This window comes from Chelonia mydas, chromosome 25 (assembly GCF_015237465.2).
Source record: "Chelonia mydas isolate rCheMyd1 chromosome 25, rCheMyd1.pri.v2, whole genome shotgun sequence".
Taxonomy (NCBI): Eukaryota; Metazoa; Chordata; order Testudines; family Cheloniidae; genus Chelonia; species Chelonia mydas.
The window spans coordinates 10899555-10926057 of NC_057858.1; the positions used below are offsets into that span (position 1 = coordinate 10899555).

The following is a 26503-nucleotide window of genomic DNA, read 5'->3' on the forward strand; positions in this document are numbered from 1 at the left end:
TTGCTTCAGGTTGGGGGGCTGTCTGTAAAAGGACTGGCCTGTCTCCCAAGATTTGTGAGAGTGATGGGTCGTCCTTCAGGATAGGTTGTAGATCCTTGATGATGCGTTGGAGAGGTTTTAGTTGGGGGCTGAAGGTGATGGCTAGTGGTGTTCTGTTATTTTCTTTATTGGGCCTGTCCTGTAGTAGGTAACTTCTGGGTACTCTTCTGGCTCTGTCAATCTGTTTCTTCATTTCAGCAGGTGGGTATTGTAGTTGTAAGAACGCTTGATAGAGATCTTGTAGGTGTTTGTCTCTGTCTGAGGGGTTGGAGCAAATGCGGTTGTATCGCAGAGCTTGGCTGTAGACAATGGTTATAATTTATCTTCCACCTTAATGCAAGAAATGTCTATGTCAGCTCAAAAGTGCATAGGCTGTGAGAGCTTCTTTTGCTGTCAGCAGCTACTTTACAAAAAACCACCTCAATCAATGAAAGATCTGCTTAGGAAATGCTGTCAAGGCATCACTCTGTCCAGGTACTTAGATTGATCACCACCATCTATTTATCTGATGCAAAGCTACAGAGCTCGGTACAGAAATTTGGAGTCAGCATGCCTCACCCAGCACAGATCTCCTGCCTGGAAGGACCAGGTACATAATTCAGAGGCACTCAGCAAATTAAATCATCCATGCCCCATGCCTCTGGATGCTAGCAAAACAAGTCAGGTTTACCTGCTATGCACTGGGATGCATAGTTCACATTTAAGGCCGAGATCCAGCTCTTTTTTCGATGGCACCTACAAAGACCTCGCATCTCTGCTCTTCACTGGGCTCAGACCAGACGACGAGTAATTTAAGGATCAAAGGAAAAGGCTGCATATATGCAACAGAGCTCTTGCTGGTGGCTAATCAGAAGTGAGTAAAGTATATTACCCAGAAAGGTCACCTGCAGCTAGGAGCGTCTGCAAGGAATTCTTATTAACGTGTATGACAGGAACACCCAGAGGCCCCAGCCCAGATCAGCATTCCATTGTCCGAGGTGCTGCACAGACACACAGGGAGAGACAGTCCCCGCCCCACAGAGCTTGCAATCTCAAAAGATGTGTTGCTATCCTCATTTCACAGGCAGGGAACCGAAGCACAGCGAGATTAAGTGACTTGACAATAGTCATACATAAACCAGAGGCACAGCCAGAAATTGAACCCAGAACATTCACCACAAGGCCAACCTGAACGGTAGCACCCCCACCAGCAGAGCGTGTTGAAACATCCCCTTCCTGGGGCTAATCATCTGTCATAGTTTCTCCTCCGACATTTGTACGAAGGGCAGGTGATGGTGCAGCAGCGAGATTGAAACATTTTGCATCTTGGCACCTTGTAAGGCAGCTCAGAGATAAGATCAAGAGCTGAGACATTTGTTGTTGTCGTTCTTTTTTTCAGCAGAATCTGCAAATTGCTGATAAGGGAAATAACCAGTAGAGTCTCACAGTTTAACTGGATGTGGGAAGGAAGTGGGATAATCTTGGTATCACAGCGCTCCCGCCTCGAGTCTATTAACTACCATTTTGGAGAGGCAGATTCCTGGATAGAAAGACAACTTCTGATTAACTCAAAGATACTAAACCACAGCTAATTTTCCACCCTCCATTTCAAATTGCTCGTGAGATCTTTCATCTAAAGGGGACAAATGCTTCGCACAAAAAAGGCAAGGTGCGGTAATTTATCATTGGTCTTACAGGAGCACGGGCAGTGCTCGTACCCATTGTGCTAGGTACCGTACATACAGACAGTTCCTGTCCACATGAGCTTACAATCCAAACAGAGAAGGGCTAGGTGCGGAAACAGAGGCACAGAGACCTGCCCAACATAAGGACACGTCACCTGATTCTCTGGCCAACACCCCACACACTCAACCACTTTGTCTCCACTGAAGGGCGCCCATAGCTGCCTATTACCTGGTTTCTTGTGCCTTCCCCTGAAGCAGCTAGCCAACTGTCAGTGATGGCTACTGGCCCAGATGGATCATTGCTCTGACATACGAATTGCTCTGTTGGCTATCACAGTGGCACCTAGAAGCCTCAACTGAGATGAGGGCCTGTGGTACCAAGCACTGCACAGACACACAGTGAGAGATGATCCCTGGCCCAAAGAGCTGACAACCGAACTAGAGAGGCCAGACAAAAAGATTATTATCCCCATTTTACAGAGGAGAAACTGAGGCGCAGAGAGATGAAATGACGTGACCAGGGTCATGCAGGGCATCTGTGACACCGCTGGAAACTGGACGCACATCTCTTGAATCCCACCCCACTGCCCCTACTTCTTGCTATGTGTATGGACAGCACCTGTGTAATGGAAGGCCTCCTCGGCTGGGCCCTCTGGGCACTGCTACAATACAAATTATAGATGTGGAGGAGTAAGATTGGAGAGGGTGGTAGAGGGGTGGGACAGAATGTGCTGTAGCTCATGAAAGCTTATGCTCAAATAAATTAGTTAGTCTCTAAGGTGCCACAAGTACTCCTTTTCTTTTTGCGAATACAGACTAACACGGCTGCTACTCTGAAACCAGAAAAGGAATGGAATTCCTACCCTATGTGGACACTCTTGACCACCATGGGCCGAATCAAGGTGATATCTGTGGATGTTCTTCTCTTGCCCCAGAGTAGGAGAGAGAGAGCGTGGTCTAGTGGCCAGGGCACGATCCAGGAGAACCCCGGTTGTATTTCTAGTTCTGACACTAGGTGACCTTGGCCATATCCCTTTGAGAGCTATGGATGACAATCGCTATATTAGAGCCAGGTATTATCATCTTCCTGCCATTGATGGTTTGCGCTAGAAACGGCTTTGATCCCAGGAACATCCTATCTGCATCTCCGGCAAGAAATGCAAACCGAGAAACATCATCTGGCTCCTTACAAGACAATTTAGAGACGCTGAACGACTTTGGGAGGGTGAGAACATAAAACCCTGATCAGATTAACTCAGATATGCATAAGAGCCACAATAAGCGGGTAATTATAGCCTGACAGAAATGTGCAGGGGATCATCCTCCACCAGACATTTGATTATATCACCGCAACACCAGTGGATTAAACCCTGGCTGCTGGTTCCTCATTGTGAGCTTGTGGGAGGGCTGAGTTGGTGGAAAGACTCTGATTGCTTCAAAGAGAAGTGAGAACAGCCAGCCGCGGTGCTGCAGAGATGAAGACATGAAAGTAACTATGCTCTTACTCCTGCCATCCTTTTTTGCCCAGGGGAGGGCCGTGACAGAGACAAATGTTTCACGGTAACTGGTTTAACCTCTGTAAGCTTAGGGTGCTTACGACCTTTCCCACCAAGCCTAGTAAAAACCTTCCCCTAAGCTGGATGTCTGAGTGGTTACTGGGACCCACCAGGGCTAGCGCCTACAAAGCCTAGCGGCTGAAGCACTTACAGCACTTGCTTCTGAGCTGTGGCACCCTAGGGGCCTGGGGTACAGGGTAACCCCAGTAATTACACGGGCTAATTGGTGGACAAAAGAATGAGCCATGGCCCTTTATGGGGGTGCTTTAAAAAAGAGACTTTGGGGAAAATCATGACACCAGACGGATGGAAAGGAGGGAGCTCTGTTATCAAGCCTGCCCCATCGCCATCTCCTGGGTCCCCAGGATCCACCGTGGTGCTGTTGGGCCTTCACCATCCTGAGAGATGTCCTGACCGGACTGGGCCAGAGAGAGGGAACCAACGAGCTCACCACTGCCTCTGACTTTGGCTAAGTCCTGAACAGCACCTCTAATGTGAGATGTGGGCTCCTGCCAACACCCCCTTCTTTCTCCCACCTTATTTCTTCTTTTTCGCTTCTCCTTTTGCCTTGTGTTTAATCAGAGTCTGGAGCAGTTGCCCAAGTTTTGTCTCTTTTGCAGCACTGACCAGGGAGGCAGCTAAAAGCAAAGCCCTACACAGCCCAGCACCGGTACGAGTTTGCCAGCTCTCGGGGTGACAGATGCTGCCGTGCTGCACTCAAATCCTGCCAGCAGCGAGGTTACAATTAAGCATCAGCATCACTCTGAAGTTGCATTTTCTTTTCTCTTCTCTATCGTGTGTGTGTCTCTTAAAGGAAGCGGGGTAGGACTTTAAACAGCAGCAGCTCCAGCCACTCCCGACTAACTTTTTCCCTTCTCCCCAACAGAGGATAGTTAATACTGCCTTAAAGACTGTCACAAGGGGAGGGTTCCTCATAAAAACTCTCCACAGCTACAGGGAAAGGGAATAAGCAATAGTGTTAAAATAAAAGCCTTACTTAATACTGTATATTTCCAATGTTCTAACTCTTTTCTCTTCTTTTTCCGTACTGTACCTTTAATAAAAGATTATAAAGATTTTTTTGACTGGTGCTTGTTTCCAAGGAAAGAGTTTTCCCTGGTGGGTGCAAACAGGTGTCTGCCTTTTGCCGCGAGCAGGTGGGAGTGATTCACCCAGGACACCTCCAGTGCCCCTGAAAGTGTGACACTCAGCAAGGGCAACATGTCACAGCTGAGACACACTCAGGGACCGAGCACGGTGTTGGGATCCCTCATTTTCAGTACTGATGAGCCACGGCCCTGCTCTAGAAGTCAGCCGGTTCATGGGATCTACCACCCCAGCCCCCCTTTTCCTTGTTAAGTGAGCCGCTGCCTCATTTTTATTTCTGTTCAAAACCAACTTTCATCCCTTCTCTCTGTAACTGGGCCAGATGGGCAGGCTCAGCTCCATGCCCTGACACGGCTGCCGCAACAGTTTGGTTGATGGAGCAGCACACGCTGTAATCACATTAAAGATTTCTTTTTGTACCTGATGGAGAGCCCTGGGGAAATGAGTTTCATAGGCACGGGAACTAGGGATGCAAGGGGTGCTGCAGCACTCCCAGGTTTTGTGCAGGGTCCTGGCCCAGGCCCAGGGTTCTGGTGCTGCCGGCCCCACGCCCGGGGCTCTGCTCCCAGCCCCAGCTGTGGTCCCAGCCTCAGCCCCCTTACCCCTATCTGCGTCCCCCCTGCCCTCCTGGAGCCACAGCTCGATCCTGGCCTCAGCTCTGGGGAGAGGGGGTGCAGACGAGGGGTAAGGGGGAGTGCGAAATAAAAAGTTTGGGGACCACTGGCTTTCAGCACCCTCACGGTAAAAAGCGTTCCAGCACCACTGCCAAGCCTTGCAGATCTCCACAGAGCAGCAGCATGGCAGTATGAACTATCCCAGCCAGTCTGCTGCCTCACCCCTTGCTGGGGAGAAACCCTCTTTAGAGTGCAGAGGCCAGATTAGGCCTCATGACCCACTGATGCCTTGATCTCTCTACTAGGAATGCCAAGGCCCCTACTATAGATGGTTCAAACAAGCAGGGCCAGCTGGGATGGTGGTTGTTGCCATTTGTACACCTGGACATGGAATGAGACCAGTAACCAGCAGTTTAAAGGCACAGGGACCGAATTTTTAGAGGTACTGAGCAACTGCTGCTGCCCGAGCTGTGGGTGCTCAGCAGTTCTGAAATTCAGGCCTTCGACACGGTTTTCCTCCTGCATGATCATCATCTTCAGCAATTGTTACGAACAAAGGGGCTGGATCTACCCCAGTCTCTATCTACGAAGTTTGGCTGTTGGTGCCCATCAGACTCTCTGCAGCAGGGAGGAGCCATGCTCTCTCTCCACCAACCATCGGCGGGTGGATTCAAATGGACACCACAGAAGCTTTTCTGCATCAGACTGCTGGAGACTCAGGAGCTGGACAACCGGCTGTTGCCCTCTGCTCTCCAATCTCGTTCTTAAATCAACAGGAGCTGGCGGGGCAGGTTTGTTTGGATAGATCTTAGCATTTCAGAGGGGAAGACGCTGGCTTCTATGGAGACTCAAGACCTGAGTCAAGCCGATCAGACGTACATCTGGCTGCCCGTGGCCCCCCAGAAGTAGAGAATAGCCCACTGCTCTTTGACCATACACTCATCACACCCATGCATCAGTCTTGCTCCGTGGTGGCTGCTCAGCAGCAGATACTCACCAGGCCATTTTCACTCCCTTGAAGTCCCCTTTACACTGTCAAAGTGGTGTAAAAGCACCTGAGGGTGGCTGAGAACCAGGCCCTATATGCGGACAGGCCTGCTGCTCTACAATTTGTATGAGATCTTACATACGTTCTAACTTGAAAGTTAACCAATTCATTCGATTCGAATACAAATCCTGATTTCATAGTCCCTCAGTCACAAAGCCCCCCAGGATCCTGCAAAGGGACACACCTAAGCAGACTCTTCGGAGCGCGCATTGGGAGCTCAGCCAGTTGCATGAACAGGGCCACCGACTACGTTTGGAGCTGAAAGTAGAAGCACATTTCCTACTACAGTAGCCAAAAAACCCCTCAGACCTCTTTGTGGTTAAAAGCTCTTTTCAGACCTCTACTAACCCCATCCCTAAAACTATAAACAAGCCCCCCATAGCCGAGGGAACACATGAATGAACTCTTATCAGCCAGGTATCTAAATGATGAAACCCCCGGGCAATTGTGTGTAATTGATGCCACAAAACAGATGTAATTAATTTGCACTTGTTGGAGATTGAGTGTCCACAAGGAAATGGTAGGGGAACACAACCAAGTACAGTACTTGCGCTCGTTGCTCAAGCCTGCCCCTGCTCCTCACATTACGATAACCCTGAACATGTCCTTCAAAAGTGTTGGAAGTACAAGTGTGATTGGGGCAGCTAATGTACAAAGGCGGAGGGTGGGATGGGAGATCAAATATAATCAGTTTTCCTTTTCAGTGTCTAATAAATGTTGTTTTCAAGCATCTGCCAGGTTATTTTCTTTCTAATTTTGCTCCTGATTTAACCCCTCTTTCCTAATGGGGCTGAAACGAACATGGCTTTTCCCCATTCATGCACGAGGAGAACCGCATATGTGCATTAGATATTTGTTTCTGCAGCACTAATGTCAGGTTATTATGCTGTCTAAATTGTTCCCACAGCAATAGAATTTTTAAAACATCACAGCCATGTAGTTCCACACGACTGCTGCTGAGAGAGTAAATGAAATTAACGTTTGTTTGTTTCATTGACATGGCATGGCTTGTGGTGACCTAGACTTTAAGCTCTTTAAGGCAGGGTCTGTCTTTCTACTAAGGCAAAGGTCCCCAAACTGTGGGGCGTACCTCCTAGAAGGGTGTGCATAAATGTCTAGCAGGGATACAGCGGGGCCTGGGCCAGCCCCTATGGGGAGCGGGGAGGGAGTGCCACCCAGCCCCTTCCCCAACTCTGCTCTGGTCCCACCCCCAGACATGTCCCCAGCTTCGGCTGCTGGCCATGGCTCCATTCTCGGCTGGGGGTGGGGCTGGGAGCAGAGCCACACCTGGCCACAGGCCCAGTTGCCGCTCTGCTCCCGTCCCCAGCCTCACCCCCTTTACCCTGTCTGCATTGTCATCCCTGCCCCAGACCTGGCTCTGGGGGGGCACGGACAGGGGTAAGGGCGGTGGCATGATCCTCAAAAGTTTGGGGACCACTCTACTAAGGGTTTGCACAGTTCTTATTTCTAGACTATTGGGGCTGTTTGTAGCTACTGTAATACAAATAATTCATAGATTTTAAAACCGGAAGAGATCCATGGGTCCGGATCTAATGCATTCAAGGGTGGTGAGGGAGCTGGCTGATGTGATTGCAGAGCCATTGGCCATTATCTTTGAAAACTCGTGGCGATTGGGGGAGGTCCCGGACAATTGCCCATCTTTAAAAAAAGGGAAGGAGAAGCCGGGGAACTACAGACCGGTCAGCCTCACCTCAGTCCCTGGAAAAATCATGGAGCAGGTCCTCAAGGAAACCATTTTGAAGCACTTGGAGGAGAGGAAGGTGATCAGGGACAGTCAACATAGATTCACCAACGGCAAGTCATGACTGACCAACCTAATTGCCTTCTGTGATGAGATAACTGGCTCTGTGGATATGGGGGAAGCAGTGGAGGGGATATATCTTGACTTTAGCAAAGCTTTGGATATGGTCTCCCATAGTATTCTTGCCAGCAAGTTAAAAAAGTATGGATTAGATGAATGGACTATAAGGTGGATAGAAAACTGGATAGATTGTCAGGCTCAACGGGTAGCGATCAACAGCTCGATGTCTAGTTGGCAGCCGGTATCAAGCAGAGTGCCCCAGGGGTCAGTCCTGGGGCCGGTTTTGTTCAACATCTTTATTAATGATCTGGATGATGGGATGGATTGCACCCTCAGCAAGTTCGCGGATGACACTAAGCTGGGGAGAGAGGTAGATATGCTGGAGGGTAGGGATAGGGTCCAGAGTGACCTAGACAAATTGGAGGATTGGGCCAAAAGAACTCTAATGAGGTTCAGCAAGGACAAGTGCAGAGTCCCGCACTTAGGACCGAAGAATCCCATGCACCGCCACAGGCTGGGGACTGACTGGCTAAGCAGCAGTTCTGCAGAAAAGGACCTGGGGATTACAGTGGATGAGAAGCTGGATATGAGTCAGCAGTGTGCCCTTGTTGCCAAGAAGGCTAACGGCATCCTGGGCTTCATTAGTAGGAGCATTGCCAGCAGATCGAGGGAAGTGATTATTCCCCTCTATTTGGCACTGGTGAGGCCACATCTGGAGTATTGCATCCAGTTTTGGGCCCCCCACTCCAGGAGGGATGTGGACAAATTGGAGAGAGTCCAGCAGAGGGCAACGAAAATTATCAGGGGGCTGGGGCACATGACTTATGAGGAGAGGCTGAGGGAACTGGGCTTGTTTAGTCTGCAGAAGAGAAGAATGAGGGCGGATTTGATAGCAGCCTTCAACTACCTGAAGGGGGTTCCAAAGAGGAGGGAGCTTGGCTGTTCCCAGTGGTGGCAGATGACAGAACAAGGAGCCATGGTCTCAAGTTGCAGTGCGGGAGGTCTAGGTTGGATATTAGGAAACACTATTTCACAAGGAGGGTGATGAAGCACTGGAATGGGTTCCCTAGGGAGATGGTGGAATCTCCAGCCTTAGAGGTTTTTAAGGCCCGGCTTGACAAAGCCCTGGCTGGGGTGATTTAGTTGGTGGTTGGTCCTGCTTTGAGCAGGGGGTTGGACTGGATGACCTCCTGAGGTCTCTTCCAATCCTAATCTCCTATGATTAGATCTCGTCTGACCTCCTCTAGAACATATGCAGGCTAAGAATTTTGCCCACTAACCTCCTGTATTGAGCCCAGTAACTTGTGTTTGACTAAAGCATGTTCCAAAATAGCATCCAGTCTTGATGTGAAGCCATTAACAGATGGAGGCTCCTTGAGAGTTTGCTTCAATGGTTAGTCACCCTCACTGTTAACAATGCATGCCTTACTTCTTAATTGACTTTGTCTGGCTTTTAACAGCCAGCCAATGGGTTTTCCTTAGGCCTTTCTCTGCTAGATTAAAGAGCCCTGAAGTATCTGGTATTTTCTCCCTTTGAAGGTTCTTACACATGGCAATCTAGTCACTTAATAAAAGAGGAAAGAGCTTTCTGAAGATTTAAAGAAATTTTACCAAAACTTTTTGTACAAAATTAAGAGAATCGTTATTTACAATACAGCTGCTAGTTCAAGGACACCCCTACTGCTTGTATCATCCCAGGGCAGTAATGTCCTTTTGTCACTTTCTCTGTTCCTCTGAAACAGGGAGAAATGCTCTCAATCACTAAAATATTGATACTTTACACTGATAAAAAGCCTTTCACTAGAGGATCAAAGTGATTTATAAAGGGTAAAATAAAGATAAAGATAATTCTATCTTTTCCTTTCAGCTTAGAGCTCAAAGAAAACAAAATCAATGCAGGCAAAACAAGGAAGGATGAGTATCTACCTACTCTTGGGCAGCACTGAGTGGTTCCTTTGTGATGGCCAGATAAGGAAGAGCATTGTGTACTCGTCTTAAGGTTTCAGAGGGCTGACTCTGGTCCGAATTCCCAGAGGTTTCTAAAATGGGAAGGCTGCTCTAAGCTGTTCCCCCACCTAGTGCACATTGTTCCCTTTTCCCCCTGCAAGAGGAGATTTCATGAGTAGCTGAGTGGCATTCTCCTCCAAAGTCCCCCACAGAGGCAGTTTTTGATCCAACGCTGCTCCCACTGTTTCACTGCTGTGGTTTTGTTGGGTGATTTCAGCATGGTTACGCAGCCACATCTGAGAGAGACACGAACACAGAAAACGGGTCATCTGAAATGCAAGCTGGCACTACTGAGGGGCTTTATGGATCAGGTTGGGATGGAGAAATCATGGGAGGGAATTAGCTTTTTGTCCTTTCCAGGTGATGTTTGGGAGAATCAAAGCAAAATGGAAAAGGTGTTGGAAATGATTGCCAATGAAGAGGGGATATCAGAGGAACACAAAGCTGTCTTCAAGATAATGGCCCCTGGCTGCTATTTATATGTAAAGCAGCAAACACACCAGCCTTGTGAAAACAATCTGGTTTGTTTCAGAGTTCTGGTATGGTGACTTTCTATTAAAGCCAACATTTAAGACCAATTTAATCATCTGATCAGATGGCTGGTCGTTCACTGCACTATCATTGCATAATCCAGGCTCATTATTAGGAGAGAAGTGAGAGAAAGGTGTGTGACACTACACCCCATATTCTTCATAGCAATATTGTTTTTTTTTTATATATATATATATATATGATTATGCCATAATCATGATGTATTTTAGACAAGATAAGTCATGTGACATATCACTGGGAAGGTTATGATTTACTGAATACGATTCTCCTATTTGTATGCATGGATCATTTTCGTATCTGAAGCTAGGAATATTGCCTATGCATCTATTACAAGTATGTTTATACCTGAGGAACACGCACTAGGCAGAATGCAATCAGTCTAGGGCCTTGTCTACACTACCAAGTTTTGTCACCAAAAACTGCCTTTTGGTGACAAAACAGCAAGAGCGTACACACTACAACGGGACTTTTAATCATGAAAAACGCCCCGTTTTGGTGACAAAAAACTTCACCCCTATGAGAGACTTTTGTCTTTTCCCCTCCCTTTATTGAGGGGAAAGAGCCAGTGTAGACACTGCTGATTGTTTTGTCCACAGAACTGGCTTCCACCAGTATCCCACAATGCCTGCCCCGATTGCTCTGCTCAGTGTTTTGATTTCCACTGCCCTGCAGGCACGCGCCCCTCCTCTTTCAAAGCTCCGGGAAGTATCTGTGTGCTGTGCTGCCTGGGGAACAAAGAAAGAGCAAATCATTGGCATGCTCCTGGTCTGCCCTGCACTAGGCAGGCAGCAGCAGGCAGCCTGCTGCTGCAGGGGCAAGGGGACAGACTGCTGGCCTGCTTTGCCATTCCTCGACATGGAGAGCTCACAGAGCTACTCAGGATGCTGCTCTCGGCAGCTGAGGGGGCTGTGGGAGAACTTGGAGAGACTCCCAAGATGCGCAGCGATCAGCTCTTCCTTCCCACAACACTGCACTGTGGGATACGTACCCATGGTGCATTGCTCACCCTGTCAATGATAGTGCCCCCAATGTGGACATGATCTGTCGACAGAGGGAGCGAGTGTGAACACCCTTCGGCGATTTTTGTTTTGTCGACTTTTGGGTGTCGACATAGGTTTTGTCAACAAAACTTGGTAGTGTAGACAAGCCCTCAATGACTGGCTGGGAAAGGCCATTAGGGAGAACAATATGTCTTAGAAGATGCTAATCTCCCACCAGGAAGCCTTCCTGGGGACCCTGCAAACAGCCTCCGAGTCATGGCTGCAGTGGCCCTATAGTCACCTGGTACTGGACTCCATGATAACCCTAGTGTTTTTCCCACTGACCAGGTGTGGGAATCAAACTGGGAGACAAAGGGTTTCCACTATATAGTAGAACTATTTTAAGGGAGGGGAGGGACATCATCGTGGTTTGTTCTTCACTGACTCCCAGCCCAAGAAAGAGGACTGCTGGAAACACCTAAGCAGCCAAAAGACTGAACTAGGGGAGAAGGGCTGAACCCAGGCTAGAAGGCCGTCTAGCATGTGAAAGGAATAACTGGAGTTTTAAGCTGCAAGTAAGTGCAGCTTGCCTTCAAGAATCTCTGCAATCTGCCTAAAACAACATTTAGGGTGAGAATTTACTACACACATCCAATTTCTTTACTATATTAAGCTTAGATTGCAGGTTTGTTTTATTTGCTAGTTAATCTGCTTTAATCGGTTTGCTATCCCTTAAAATTATCTTTTGTAGTTAAACTTCTTTTTGGTTTCAGAGGGGGGGCCATGTTAGTCTATATCAGCAAAAACAAGAAGGAGTCCTTGGGCCACCTTAGAGACTAACACATTTATTTTTGTTTTGTCTAAACCAGTGTGTGGAAATCATAACTGTGGGGCAGAAAGCCGTGTATATTCCTCTCCACACTGAGGGAGTGAGTGAATTTCATGATATTATGCTGTACAGATTTCTGTGCAGCACAAGATGGTATAATTTTGGGTTTACCCTCTAGAGGGGGGTGTGCACTTGAGTACTGGGCAGTTCCTTAGCTGAGCCTTCCCACGCAGAGCTGACCTCAGCATCCGTGTGAAGCTGCCGCTGGGTGTGTCCCTATCTGTGTGTGTGCTGGTAAAGTGCAGTCTGAAGCTTGAGGGAAGGCTTGGCAGGCTGCACAGAAGTACAGTGTTAAGGGAACCCAGGCTGATGGGTCAGGCAAGCTCAGTGGTACCCCAGTTCCAAGTGGCACCCTGGGGGGAAACTGTCACAAGGTACAGCTCAGAAGGACTCCAAATGCAGACCCATTCTGAAAAGGTGATTCTAAAAATGGCATTGTGCGGTTCTGTATTCATCCCCTTTCATCCACTCCAAACCTGGTACACAGAATAGCATCTCCAGCTTCCAAGCGTGCAAAACACAGCCCAGGGATCTTTCCTATTCATGAATAGTCACCAGTTATAACCTGCAGGCCAAGTTCTGCCCTCAGTTATGCCTGTGCAACAATGCTGTCCTTATATCCTGCACCTAAAGCGACGTTATCTTCAGATGTAACTGAGCGCAAAACTTGGCCTTGCAGTTGGAATGTAGTTAACAATTCTGCTGACAATGTGCAAAGCGGGACAGACTCCAGCTCATTCACCCACAGCTAGGCTAGCTTTGCAGGGCATAACAAGCAGTAAAAACACACATAGAACAGTAAAACTTTTAATAACCCTGGGGAGCGTTGTACTGAGTAAGAATGGTGCCATTTTACACAGTTTTCAGACTAGATCAGCACTTTAGGAATCTTAGTGATCCCAGGGGGAAAGGGTCAGAGAACAGCATAACCATGATTGTCTTGGCTTCCTTCCAATATCAGGGGGCATGAACATAAGCTGAGGAAGAGCCATGTACTAAAGGCAACATTTTGTCATGTGCACAGTAGTTAACATGGAAAAAACCACCATGGAATTGCTAACAATACAGATCTATTAGTGTATAAGCTAACACAGCTTTTAAGCTGTCAAGCCCTGAATAAAAACAGCTGTGAATTAAAGAAGTTACACTTGCAGAGCTTACCGGGTACATGACTTGCACTCCTCTGTTGGATATGCCCCTAAGTGAAGCCGTCTCAAGTGGTCAATTTTTGGCTGCCCAGGTGCCCTGCATAGGAAGAAAAATGTGAGAAAAACCACACTGCTGAAAAACTGTAAAAGCTGTTTCCATGATTGCAGGCTCATTACACAGAATGCCTGGGATCCAGACAACCAAGGTCAAGATGAAACTATGGACAACTGAGACACTACACACCTGTCAGAGGGAATGTCCCAATGGGGCACTGTGATAACCCTTCTCCAAGTGTAAGGGGCTGCACTCAAGGGATTAAAGTTCCACTTCTACCCATTATGATGAACTATTCCGCAGTCTTGCAAACCGCTGCCTTCTTACTAAGAGTGAATTTCTATTATATAAACAGGAAGCATTTAACCCTCATATCCTGGCCAAACCCCATCTTAAGAAATTATATTCTGCTTACTTAAATTCCCCCACAGTTTCAACTAAATACTGTATCTTTTCCTCCAAGTTCCCTGCTAAAACCTAACATATGGAATTTGACAGAGAATGGCTACTATGCTCCACCCCAGAAGTGGCTATATTTTAGTGAGGGCTGACTTGATTCCTGACCATGCAATCTGCAAAGCACAGTGAGATTTAACAGGATAAAAGATACAATGTAAGGTTGTGTTGCATTTTTAATTCCCATCACATTTTATTCTCTGAATTCCCATTTCAGATTCCTTAGAGCCTATGTGCCAATAAAACATTATACCCATTTTAGAAACTGAAAAATCGAGGTGCAGAGAGAGCAAGCAACTCATCTGTGGTCACAGAGTGAATTTGTGGCAGAGTCAGGAGTCCTAACTCAGTTCCCTACACTAACCAATAGACAACACTCCCCTCCCTAAGAAAGGAATAGCAATTTTGACTTCTGGTCGATTTTACTGTAATCCCTAGACTACGCTCCTTTCCAGAGCTGAGAACAGGATCCGGGAGTCCTGATTCCCAGTCCCCTCTCTGCTCTAACCACACTACCTGCTTGTTTCAGATTTCCATACCTGACAAAGACATCGAACTGCGATGAAACAGTGTGACCAATGAGTCCAGGGGCCTTCCCGAACTGCAGCCTGATGAGCTGCTTGTTCTGCAGCTTACTGATAATGCCGTTATTGATGGGTAACCAGTCTACATTGGGAATAAGCAACTGGCTGGGGAGAAGGCAACACTCATCAATCAGGGTATCGTCTGGCTCGCTCGGGTGAGTTTCGTCACGACCTGCATGGGAGACGAAGCACAGAGAGAACTTTCTCTAGCATGCTACTTGCTTAAAGGACAATAAATGCTGTTGCCTGCATGTTTCCCCCTCCCCGACCCAGCATGGCAGCTCAGGAAACAAACAATTAATCTTGTAACCTCTCTTTCTCCCTCTGATTGCTACAGACCTACCCAGAGCCTCATTATCCCTAAGTGTTTTTCCTGTGTACAATATGGAACATCCACTGCGCACAAGATAGGATGACTCTCTAATTCCGGGAAGTTTTTAATCCTTACAGCACAGCCAGAGTTTAGTCAACAGCCTGAAGAGTAGGGACATGCTGTCCTGGGTATCTGAGGTTGCCGTGTAAACAGGGAGGCAGCTTGGCTTCAACAAGCCCCAGATCCGGATCACCACCATGAGCTCTCTAAGCATCCCCAGTGATGCCCCGTCTCGCAGGAAGCTGTGCCCTGGCCGCACAGGGGATCCCTGCAGGGAATAGGAGGAAGGGCAGAGAAGAGAAACTTTTATGATCTGGGCTCACAGACATCCCCACCGGAACCACTTCCCATACAGGTGATCTAGCTAAGGTACTTATATGGCCCCCATTATTGTCATCATCTGCTAAATTTTGCAGCATGGCAAGAGGTTAGTTTAGCGCTATGTGCGTTTGTGCTCGCTGTAGGCACCCACAGAGCAGAAGATCAGGAGTTCTGGCGTCCATCTCTGATTTCACTTACACAGGTGGCTTCTCCATTCAGAGTTACTCTGGATTTATGCTGGCATGAGCATGATCAAAACCAGGACTTGTGGTTTCTATTTCTAGCTCTGCCACTAATTTGCTGAGTGATCTTGGGTAAATAATTTTCCCTCAGTAAGAAGAAAATAATGCTATTGACAGTCTTAATTAACATTTGGAAAGCACTCAGAGACTTAGATGAAAGGCCCTAGAGAAGGGTTATTATTTCCTCTGTGTAGATCTGCACACTCAAGTTCCTTTAGCACACTGCAAGATGAAAAGTTACACTGAAAAAGATGCACTTGACATTAACACTGGCTTCAGCGCAATCCATTTCTAGGACAACAGCACACGTTGGGCACACTGATTAACCCAACAGCACATGGCCATTGAATGAAAGAAGGCTTTCATTACCTTCCACACACCACACTGCCAAAGGTGGAGGACAAGTTCTCACCTGATTAGGGAGGCTGGCAAGCAGATAGAGCACAAAGTCTCCCACCCACTGGATGAGCTGCTGCAGGGACTGCAGGGTAGTCATCTCCAGGACAAACTCCTCGGTCTTCAGGTTAATCATCACTTTGTCAATGTCTGAAAAGGAAGCAAGACAGCTCCTAGCACAGGGAGAAAAGAGGCTCTGGGAGTTTCCAGCATTGTGAACAGACTGCTCTCCTCGCTTTTAAATCCGGCTACCGACTACAAATGCATGCAACTTTATACCTACCCCAACAGTGCAGCCTATAGAAGGCAGTGTAGCCCAATGGGTAAGGCTACAGGAGACCTGGGTGCTGGTCCCAGCTCTGCCAACTGCCCTGCTGTGTGTCCCTTCCCCCACTATGCCTCCGTTTCTCCTCCCACCCTTTGTCTGTCTTGTCTAATAGACCATAAGCTCTTCAGACGCAAGTCTCTGCCCTGCAAGCCTGACTCTGGTTGGAGCCTCTATGTGCTATCGCAGTATAAACAGATACACACCCCTGAGGATCCTTCATGCCCAGTGCCTGTAACAGCCTACATGGAGTTGTCCACGTTATCCTGTTTCATTGGTGGGCATCTGGTCTTTGACACCATCATCTTTTGGGGTTCCACCAACACACCTCAGGTTCACAAGCGAGTGAACTTTTGCTGGGACTGGTAGCCATTAAGGTGTGGAACTCACTCCCCGCACGGAGTGTCCACCCTAATCTAAGTACCCCCAACAAAAGATTGATTCAGAAAGGGAGGCAGCTGATCAGCCATGCAAACAGCCGTGCTGCATCAAGGGATGCAAACGGCTACCTATGTCCGTAATCTTGGAGCAGATCTCGGTGAGCCGGTCACCGGGGCTCTTGTCTGGAGTGTTCAGGAAGTGCGGGCGGAGCAGTGATTTCAAGGTGCAGCTGATGGCGATCAGAAATAGCTTGGCGTGATAGTCACACACGCGTGCAACAGTGTTGGAGGAAAGCTTGCAGAGAGAGGCCTTCATGGCAACGATGCGTGTGGAGAGAACCTGTTTGACGGGGACACACAAGGATAGGCACAGAAACAAGATCAGATTTAGAATGAGCCTACTGAAAACCGCTACTCCCCAGCATCCAATCACCCTGAGGAATGAATGCTGTTCTCCGTGTGTGCTACAACTCGCCACAGTACCCATTTACATCAACAATAGGCTTTACTAGCCTACCAAGAGTTTCTCCGAGAGCTGCTACTGGGCAGGAGCTGCTGAAATATAATACTCTGAAGGCAGAGTAGCCAAGACAGTGGTACCAACCTTACGCTTAAAATGCTAAGCCTAAACCAGCAATGCTCTATCACTGGGGCAACTCATTGGACACTAGACAGTATGCTAAGTTCATGCATAAGAATTCTCTACATAGTAATCACCCTGGCTGAAGTCATATGCCCTTCCCAATCACTCCAAGCCCCCAACAGTACATAAGTACCAGATTTGGAGAGGCAGTGTAGGCTAGTGTTAGGATATAGATATCCAGGCCTGTCTGTAAAGGCCTATACTCTAAGAATTTTGGTGTATTCTTATCACTTGGCTAGTTATAGAGGTATAAAAGAGAGAATCAAAATCACTGTCTGCCGGTGTAAGGGCCTTCTCTTACTGTGACAGTCTGAGGCCCTGTGCTTAGGCTAAGGCCTTTGGCTAAGCAGCAGAGGCAGCCATAAGCTAGGAAGCGACCGGTCACATCCTCACATTCCAAACTAGTCACATTGAAAGAAGGTGCTATTGGGCTCTTAGGAATACAATCCTGTCCTGATAATGCCTATCACCTCCAGAGAAAGGGAAGTGCCTAGAAAATGTAAAAGGAAACAGCATCCTGTCTGGCAAGAACTCACTTATCAATACTGGGATGTGAAATCCTCACTTCTGTATTGTTTTGTCATTATAGTTCCCACTTTGCTATTGTTTGTCTGTATAATCTCTGTCTGGTTCTGTGATTGTTCCTGTCTGCTGTATAATTAATTTTGCTGGGTGTAAACTAATTAAGGTGGTGGGATATAATTGGTTACATAATCATGTTACAATATGTTAGGATTGGTTAGTTAAATTTCAGGAAAATGATTGGTTAAGGTATAGCTAAGCAGAACTCAAGTTTTACTATATAATCTGTAGTCAATGAGGAAGTGAGGGGGCGTGGGTGGGAGATGGGAACAGGGAATGGGGGTAAGGAAATTGGAATCATGTTTTGCTAAAGGGGGAGATGGGAACAGGGAATGGGAGTGGGGAAACTGGAATCCTGTTTTGCTAAGGGCAGGAATGGGAACAGGGACACAGGTGTAAGGCTCTGTGGTGTCAGAGCTGGGAAGGAGGATACTAAGGAAGGAAACTGGAATCATGCTTGCTGGAAGTTCACCCCAATAAACATCGAATTGTTTGCACCTTTGGACTTCGGGTATTGTTGCTCTCTGTTCATGCGAGAAGGACCAGGGAAGTGAGTGGGTGAAGGAATAAGCCCCCTAACAGCTAGTAGTCAAAGTAACCCTTGGAAGTTCACTGGAAACCAGTGAAGTCTGGAAATTAACATCCCCGTATCTACTCCTGTTCCTTGACTCCCCTCCTATCAGTCCACACTCGGCACTGTGCCGAGCATTCCTCTGCTGTTTCCTCACCTGCTGCAGGGCTGCATTCTGGCGCATGTACTCCTCATGCAGCTTCTCCACCAGGTTCTGCACCATGTTGGGCTGAACATGGAGCAGGATATCCCACCAGTCGTACCCCGTCACCATGCAGTATTCCAGCAGGAACAGCAAGTGGCGGAGAGACATGTTCATGTCCAGCACATGGCCCATGGAGGGAGATATCCGGAGCATGCTCAGCTGAAGAAAGAAAGGAAAAGGAACACACATCAAGAGGATCCATCCACTCTAAGGGACTAACAACACATGGAATCAGAGTGGCAGGAGATCAGACAAAGTTATCATTGATCTACAAAACCTCCAACAGAGAACAGTGTCAGGCACGTTCCAGTAAGTTTTGTCTACACTACACCCTGCAAATGAACCTCCGCTATGATCTGCGGAGACAATCTCCCAGGGTATGGGCAGTTCAGTCTCCATGGCAGTCTCAGACCTTAACGTCTCTGATAAAACTCGCAACAAGAGGCCAGTTCTGGAGAGAGGTGTGCAATTGGACTGAGACCTATTAAACTCATTCGACACAAGTTAACGGACTGTATGTCTGACCATAGCAATTTTTAGTTACTACTGAGCTGGAGACACAGTTCTGTTAAACAAAGGGAAAACGCAGGCACTATCTTGGACGAGGCTGCCTACTGGCAAGATCAAATGGACTTGTAATAATGTCCCCTGGGAACTCCTGGAAGACCCACTGCTTGAGCCAGTTCAGAGCAAGCAGAGCAGAGCCCTGGCGAACTGAACAGAGTTTGTCCTGGCCTAGAAGGGCAAATAGGTCTTTTCCCACATCTAGCATAACAAGGCAAAGTACCTTGCCATGGTTATCAATCCCAACCAGGGCCAGTGAAGTCCAGGAGAGCTGCATGGCTTTGAAATGAACCAAAGGACCGGCGGCCCGCTGCCTTTTGATCGCCTGCTCATCCACTGGGCGCTGAGAGGAAGAACCATAGAACACTGCCATGGTCTGCAAGGACAGGCGATGAACTATGTGGACGCTACCATCATGGAAGGCCAAAGCAAGACCTGAGGACAAGAAATATCTGGGGTTTAGCAAGTGACTCCTGTGAGTGTAACCCATCCCACCCCAATGAGACACAGACAGTCGTCACAAAGCCAGACAGCAGCTCTGAAGACAGCCCAGTGGTCTCCAGCCTACCACAAGCCTTTCTTCCCCACCCTGCCCCGCATTTTTACAGTAATGAGAATACTTGTCTCTTCTATAGGGTCTGCTACTGGAGGATCCCGAAGCACCTTGCAAACATTAAGACTCAATCTCACTGGGAGGTAGGTACACAGTACACCCATTCTGTTGTGCGTTAAACACTGATGCGCTCAGCCCCATACCAGGCAAAAAGCAAAGATGGGCCCTGCCTCCCAAAGTCTACAGTCTAAGAGTACATCTACACTGGAGAAGAGGCGTGATTTCCAACGCGGATGGACGTACACACACAATTGCAGCGAAGCTGCGGCAGCAGGGCAGGCTAACCACCTGACTATGTACCTAGGGTCTCAGATGGGATCGTGCTTGGGGTAGCTAGCCCCTCTCACTTGCACTGATCTTTTTAGCAAACTACCTCAATCAAAGTTAGTGCACATATGTCTACCCGAACTCGAAATTACACACCCAGCTGCAGTGTAGATGTATCCCAAGAGACTGGCACACATACGACATGCTGGGTAAACTGAGGCAGGGAGGGGGTTAAAGGTCTGCTTTGCAGAGCACCTGCTGCTCCCACTGTCTCCATGGGGGAGTTATGGGGGCTCAGCACCTTGGAAAAGCGTACATTATTCTAATCAGGTCCTTGTAATCACCTATCACTGTGGTATCTGAACACCCTAAGTGATTTGCCCAAGTTCACCCAGCAAGACAGTAGCAGAACCAAGAGAAGAACCCAGAAATCCTGACTCTCGTCCTCCACTCTAACCGCTATCCAGTATCCCTCCTCAATGCCAGCCTCGTTAATTGCACTGCCTGGACAGCCGAGAACAGGAGCCCTGACCTTTCTAGGTTTCTTCGGTCCTCACTAGTAGACATGCAGAAAGTCCTTTCAAGTTGGGATACAGTGACAGAAGGCCTCAGGCACCCCAGCACATATGACAGCTACAACAGTTCCTCCTGTGTAAGCTCTTCCTCATCACTAGGGGGATGTACCCATCCCCACTGGGAACAGACTTAGTCCAGTTTTAAAGGACTTCTTGATTCCTGCAGGGCATCTTCTATCAAGAAACACACAAACACACTCCAAAGTAGCTGGGGCTCTCTCTGTTCATAGGCGAGATGAACAGAGGCGGTAAAACTTCCATCTGCAGCTAGATGTTCAGAAAAGAAGCCTCCTTACCCAGTCCAGGGAAGAATTTGGTGTCATTGGCCACCTTCAGATCAGTATTGGTTAGGGAGATTGGCAGTTTCGGCAAAGCCACAGCTGAAACGCGATCCAAATCATTGGTGGCGGAGAGAATCCGCCATTTCAGTATCATCGGCTGCTTGTCTCCAACTTGACAGAAAAAAGGAACAAACTAAATGACAGAATTTCACATAAAAAAGTCAGAGAAAGTGCCACAGACATCCCAGTCTTGAATTCTCCCCCACCCCAACAGCGTGCTTGGAATTAAACATTGATTATGAGTTCATTCACTCAGACGGATGCATTTTTGTAGACTCATTAGTTTTACAAAAAAAGGTTGTGGGGTTTTTTTCTAAATCCATCATGACGGAGTGCTCTTCTCGTGGTGATTACCGAACGCCCAGAAGAATAAGGATGGGATTTCGAGTCATAACTGAGTCAAGAATTTACACTAGGTTTTGATATTTCTTTGGCTATGCTCCTGTTTTTGAGGAGCATCAGCTGCTGAAACTCACCCACGGGAGAGATCTGCTGGAAGATGTTATTGACTGGCAAGCCCTCTTTCCGGAGAGACCAGCACTCCACGATGCTGCTGTTCTGGTTGGAGGCACAGAGCAGCACCTTCAAAGCAGAAAGGAATTTTCAAACCAGGCACAGCTACAAAGCCATGTCTTTTGTGCCCACCCTCTAGACCAAAAGGAAGGGAGAAGATTTGCTACTGTAATTGTCTGCATGAAATTCAGAATAGGAAAATACAGAGTACAGGGTGAAAAAGTGAGAAACAGAAAATGTGTGCATTAGTAGAGCTGGTGGGGAGCCCAAGTTTGGAACAGCAGATGGGCTACTGGTTAGTGCAAGAGCAAAGCTGTAGGGAGGAGTTTATAGATGAAGTGGGTCCTTCCCTTTCCTAAGCATTTAACTCTTGGAATACTAGTGTAACATAGGAGGAGGGCACTCACCTGCTCTGACATGTCCCTGGCGAGGAATTTCAAGTGAGTGATTGCCGGATACTTGTCCTTGCGGGCTGGGTCTGTGGTGCACCGCATGAAAAGGGAGGGCAGAATCTCTGTGTCAATTTTGCATTTCTCATTCACTACGCTGACGCAGACCTTGTAAAACTGGACGGGAGAGGTGCTGCTGCCATCCGAGGTGGCTACCACGATGTTTCCCCCACCCGTGAAGGCAATGTCCGCCAGGGCAACACGGCAGCGCAGACGGCACAGGCTCTCCGTGGATGTTAGCACTTGCCCGTTGGGCTTGAGGAGAGAGACTGTCACCAGACCGCTAATGGTCACAGCGATCCAGCCTTCCATGGGCTTCCCACCAAACAGAGTCAGGGAGGGAGAGAACTTGACCCGGGAAAACTTCTCGCCAAAGTTCGATGCGCCGGACTGTGAATGGAGATTAACATACACAGAGCGGTTAGATCCTAGGGCTGAACGACTCTGCCATGACCCGAGTCTCCTTTTCATATCACTTCAACATGGCCTAGAGCAGTGATACTCAGACCTCAGTAGTACAGGAGCAAAATCGGCGATCAACATTACCCAAAAGAGCCACAGTAGTGTTAATTCATTGTTTCATTTACTATATCTATCTATAAATTATTGTCACAGCAAAATGGCTGAGCAAATAGTATTATTTTATCAATTAAATTATTTAACAACATAGTAAAAGCATCCTGACTGGTTAATACTTAAATCACACAGTGTTTTAAAGCATGTGCTGCAAAGAGCCGCAAGGCATCTCAGCTGTAAAATGGACAAATATTTTTCTCATCAGCGTATCGTGAGGCTTGTGTATTATGAGACGTCCTGTGGAATGGAAAGTTTGCCAAAGCCCCTGGATCTTCTCTGGAATCAGGGAGATATTCCAGATCAAGCAGGCTATATGGTATAAATATGGTCCCCATTTCAAAGCACATCTTACAGTTCTGAAGGCATTTATCCTCACAACACCCTGTGAGATAGGCCAGTGCTATTCTTCCCATTGTACAGACGGCAGAGAGGCTAAGTGATTTGCCCAAGGTCATACAGGAAGTCTATGGCGGAGCAGGGATTTGAACCCACATCTCCCTAGTCTTAGACTACTGCCCTAACCACTGGTCAATCCTTCCTCTCTGGTTCCTTCCTTGCAGGTTCCCTGTGCAAGTGCTAGAACAAACCTTTTCCACGTGCAGGGCTAGCTTCACCCCATTGTGCAACCAGGAAAGAGCCACGATTGGATCTCCCTCCACCATGCTGCCCACAGTGTTCTCCCAGCTGTTGGCCAGGTGATCTGTCATGCTCCAGCACTTGATGTGTCCATCTGCATCTGCTGACAGGAGCCTGGAACCTAATGCAATACAATCAAAAGAAGAATAGGAAACGTCAGAACACGTCTCACGGAGATTACCAGGAACCCAGCCACAGGCATCTTCAAAACAATGCATGGCCCCCCAATGCAAGACAAAAGGGTTTAGTAACATTACACTCACACCAACATAAGCCGAAAATTCATAATTCAAGCAGCAATTTAATCTTAAGCACCGGTTCCCACTGTGTACTGGTGATACTGTGAAATCATACCTGGGTTGGGTTAATTCCTCAATGATTCAGCAGATTCAGGGCTCTCACCTGTTGCTGGATTTTAAAAGTGCCTCCTTCAGCACCTTGCAGCTCTTACAGGCTGGAGTTCAAGAGGTGACTCCTGGCACCTAACTACCCCAGGAGACCAGTCTATTGCTAATAACTAACCCAAGAAGGATGGGAAGCACAGTCCTCTATGAAATCCACTATGGACCTCACAATGCAGATCTGACTGAACTGAACACTGCAAATATTACATGATTGGCACTATACAAAGATTTCTGATAGCAGGAACCTAGAAGAGAAAGACCTCCATAAACTCCCACTATATGCCCCATCACACTGTGAGCAATTTTATGAAGCCAAAAAAAAAAAAAAAAAACCCAAAAAACCCCAACCAACTATAAGAGCAAAGCTTACCTGACTGATCCCATTCCAAACAGGTGATGATTTCAATGTGCCCAGAGTTAATGGAATAAACATCCCATGGATGCTCAGTGTCCAGGATATGGATCATGTGGGTAAGATCTAGGCAGGGAGAGACACCAAGTCCTTTCAAAAATTTGCAGTGGAATTTAATTTAATTTTTTAAACATTCAATTTTTTATTATAGGACATTAGTGAGCTTCAATTATTTTTACAGGACCATAAACATATGTTGCTTTACAAGACCAAAAAATAAAGTCTCTGCTCTGAAGAAGTGAAGATCTAATTAGAGCGTTTTTCCACAGCAAGACTAGTCTGGAGCAGGGGTTTTTCCGGCTGGGGGTCATGAATAGGTGTCGAGAGGGGGAGCAGATAAAAATCACAAACCACAGGAATGGGACAAACTGTACCTTTTTCCTCCTCATTTTTGAGGTCTGTTGTGAAAGCAATCAGGTTCCTGCAGGACCAAGCACACACCAGTGGGATGGAAGGACAGTGGTTGCTTTTAGGCCTTTTCTCCCACTCACAGACATATGCCAAATCCATTATGCCCTGGAAGACCTCCAAGACACCACTGGCCTGTTGCAAGCCTATTCATAGATTGCTGTGCCTAGGAAAGAGAAGAATAAATAGGACTAGAATCTATTGCACAGTCACACACGCAAAGGACCCCAAGTACATTGTCAAAGATCCCCTTTTTAAAACAGCAGCCATTTTCACTTTTCCAAGGAAATGAGTTGCTTTGTGCAATCCTCACTGAAAATAAGGATGCACTGACTTACATTATCAGTCAGAGCAGCCGGAGTGGAAAATTCCCATCATGGCTAGTTTTAAACCTTACACCTTTTAAAGAATCCTATTAACTCCTGTGACACAGCTGGACCCTCTGCTCCCATTTGCATTAATTCCTTTCCTCACCACTCTTTCTTTTCTCCCATGTCCTCATTCCTATTGAGATCTCCCACCTAAGATCCTCCAACCTTTACAGCTCATTCCTTTGTCCCTAAATGTAAGCCAGACACAGTAATCCTGAACACCATTACAGATCCTCAACACCATTAATTAGAGTTTCCCTTAGTAGAAGGTACTCCATACTTGGGAACCTGAGAGCAAAGAAAAGCCCGTGGAGCTCATAATCTTTACAGCCACAGTCACCTGATTTAAAGGTTAAGTTTTCTGCTAAGGTGGAGAGAATGTGATCATACAAAAAGAAGAGGAGCCACAAGTACTCCTCTTCTTTTTGCGAATACAGACTAACACGGCTGCTACTCTGAAACCTGTGATCATACAGTTTATCCACTGTACCACTCCTTCCCAGGTAAAAGAATAGCAACTCTCCAATCCAAATGCCATATTGCTCATTTTGCTTGTGGGAAACTTATCTCCATAGCCCACTGACGTAACAGTTCTTCTGTTTGAAGGAAAAGTACAGTGAGATTAAAAGATAAAACAAGAGCCAACATGGTGGGCTGGATGGTCTCTTCCTAAATGGCTTAAGCGTTCTTGACATGTAGGTCCAGTAAGCACACTGGATGATATAATTAACTCCCTCTGAGCTTCTGTATAACAGTCCCTGTTCTTAACCTGGAAATACAGCCCCATTAGCCACATATGCCATCTGCATACAAGTGCTACCTCTCGAGTGAAAACATTACCCTCTTGTTACTAGCCTTGGATCAACGCTGGCGAGTCTTAGATGCTGTCAGAAAAGAGTATTTTTTCTGTACGCGATCAGCGACCTTGGCGCCGTGACGGTCACCCGAGTACCAGAGGGGTCCCCCGGAGGTGTCACTGTCAGGGGCTACCCTGGGGCTGGCTGCCAGTGTTTCTCCTCCACCCAGGAGCCCCTGCTATCAACAGCACCACGCTGGGATCCCTTCACTCCTAACAGTGGGGTAAGCCAGGGTCTTCCACCCAGGCCACCCCCAATGCCACCAAGACACAGGGGGTTGGGAGATCCCCCCCTCCCACACCCACACCCACACCCACTCGTTCATGGAGATGGGGAAGAGCCCGCCCACCTCCTCCAAGATGCGGGGGGAACCCCTCTTCCCCCACAGAGGCAGGGACAATAACTACCCCTCCCCCCACACAGGAAGGGGGGTAATTACCCCACCCCCACCCTAGAGAGAGGCGGTAACTGCCCTCCCCTCCCCCCGCCGGAGAGACTCACCTACCTCCCCCCCGCCCTCCGCGCCGCCTCCTGTCTGCCCAGAAAGGCCCCCTGCCCGGGCTGCCTCTGAACGGGCCGGAACAAACCTCCACTCCCAGGGAGCGGGCAAGGCCTAGGGCTCGGCTCCGGAGCCCGAAGGAGGGGAGGAGGCGACTCGCCCCGCTGGCCCGTCTCTGTCAGAGCGGGAGGCGGTCTCGGAGCCGTTAGTGGATAATTCGCTCAGGCGTCGCAGAGGGCAGCCCCAGTGTGAGGGCCTTCTTCAGCCGAGGGCGCTGCTCCGTTAATTTGCATACATTCCTACCCATAATGCCAGACGCCTGAGAAGCTGAGATGAGGGCAAAATTTAAGTGGATTTAATGCAAATAAAAGGTTATTATGAAATAAAATAATGATATGTATTAAATAAACAAGAATATTAATTAGGTACATATAGTTGACAACATACTAAGATCACCCT

At 47.7% G+C, this 26503-nt stretch overlaps 1 protein-coding gene across 10 annotated transcripts; it reads right to left on the reverse strand.

The window, feature by feature from the left end:
• Positions 1-1420: 1420 nt before the first annotated feature.
• MED16 (mediator complex subunit 16) lies at positions 1421-26360 on the reverse strand. Of its 10 annotated transcripts, XR_006287459.1 has the most exons (16): positions 25544-25836; positions 24284-24483; positions 23868-23975; positions 23045-23214; positions 21840-22271; positions 21396-21501; positions 20875-21030; positions 19347-19558; positions 18512-18718; positions 16688-16898; positions 15870-16003; positions 14970-15162; positions 14477-14693; positions 13440-13523; positions 9892-10093; positions 1941-2505 (listed from the first exon to the last, which is right to left on the reverse strand). XR_006287459.1 is itself a non-coding variant. In XM_037885491.2 (15 exons), exons 2-15 carry the CDS (start codon positions 24417-24419, stop codon positions 1531-1533), a joined length of 2394 nt encoding a protein of 797 aa, XP_037741419.1. In that variant the 5' UTR covers positions 24420-24483; positions 26051-26273; the 3' UTR covers positions 1421-1530. The 10 variants fall into 10 exon arrangements, 9 of the variants coding, with proteins under 9 accessions (XP_037741419.1, XP_043391933.1, XP_037741415.1 ...); XM_037885491.2 differs by lacking the exons at positions 1941-2505; positions 9892-10093; positions 25544-25836 and adding exons at positions 1421-1558; positions 26051-26273; XM_043535998.1 differs by lacking the exons at positions 1941-2505; positions 9892-10093; positions 25544-25836 and adding exons at positions 1421-1558; positions 26047-26271.
• Positions 26361-26503: the final 143 nt, after the last annotated feature.

Coding starts and splice junctions, on each gene's coding strand:
- MED16 (XM_037885487.2), bottom strand. CDS start 24,419: ATGGATTTGGCATATGTCTGTGAGTGGGAGAAAAGGCCTAAAAGCAAC. Junction 23,976..24,283: donor CAAAAATGAGGAGGAAAAAG/GTACAGTTTGTC, acceptor CTCCCTGCCTAG/ATCTTACCCACATGATCCAT. Junction 18,719..19,346: donor GGATTGATAACCATGGCAAG/GTACTTTGCCTT, acceptor TTCTTTCTTCAG/CTGAGCATGCTCCGGATATC.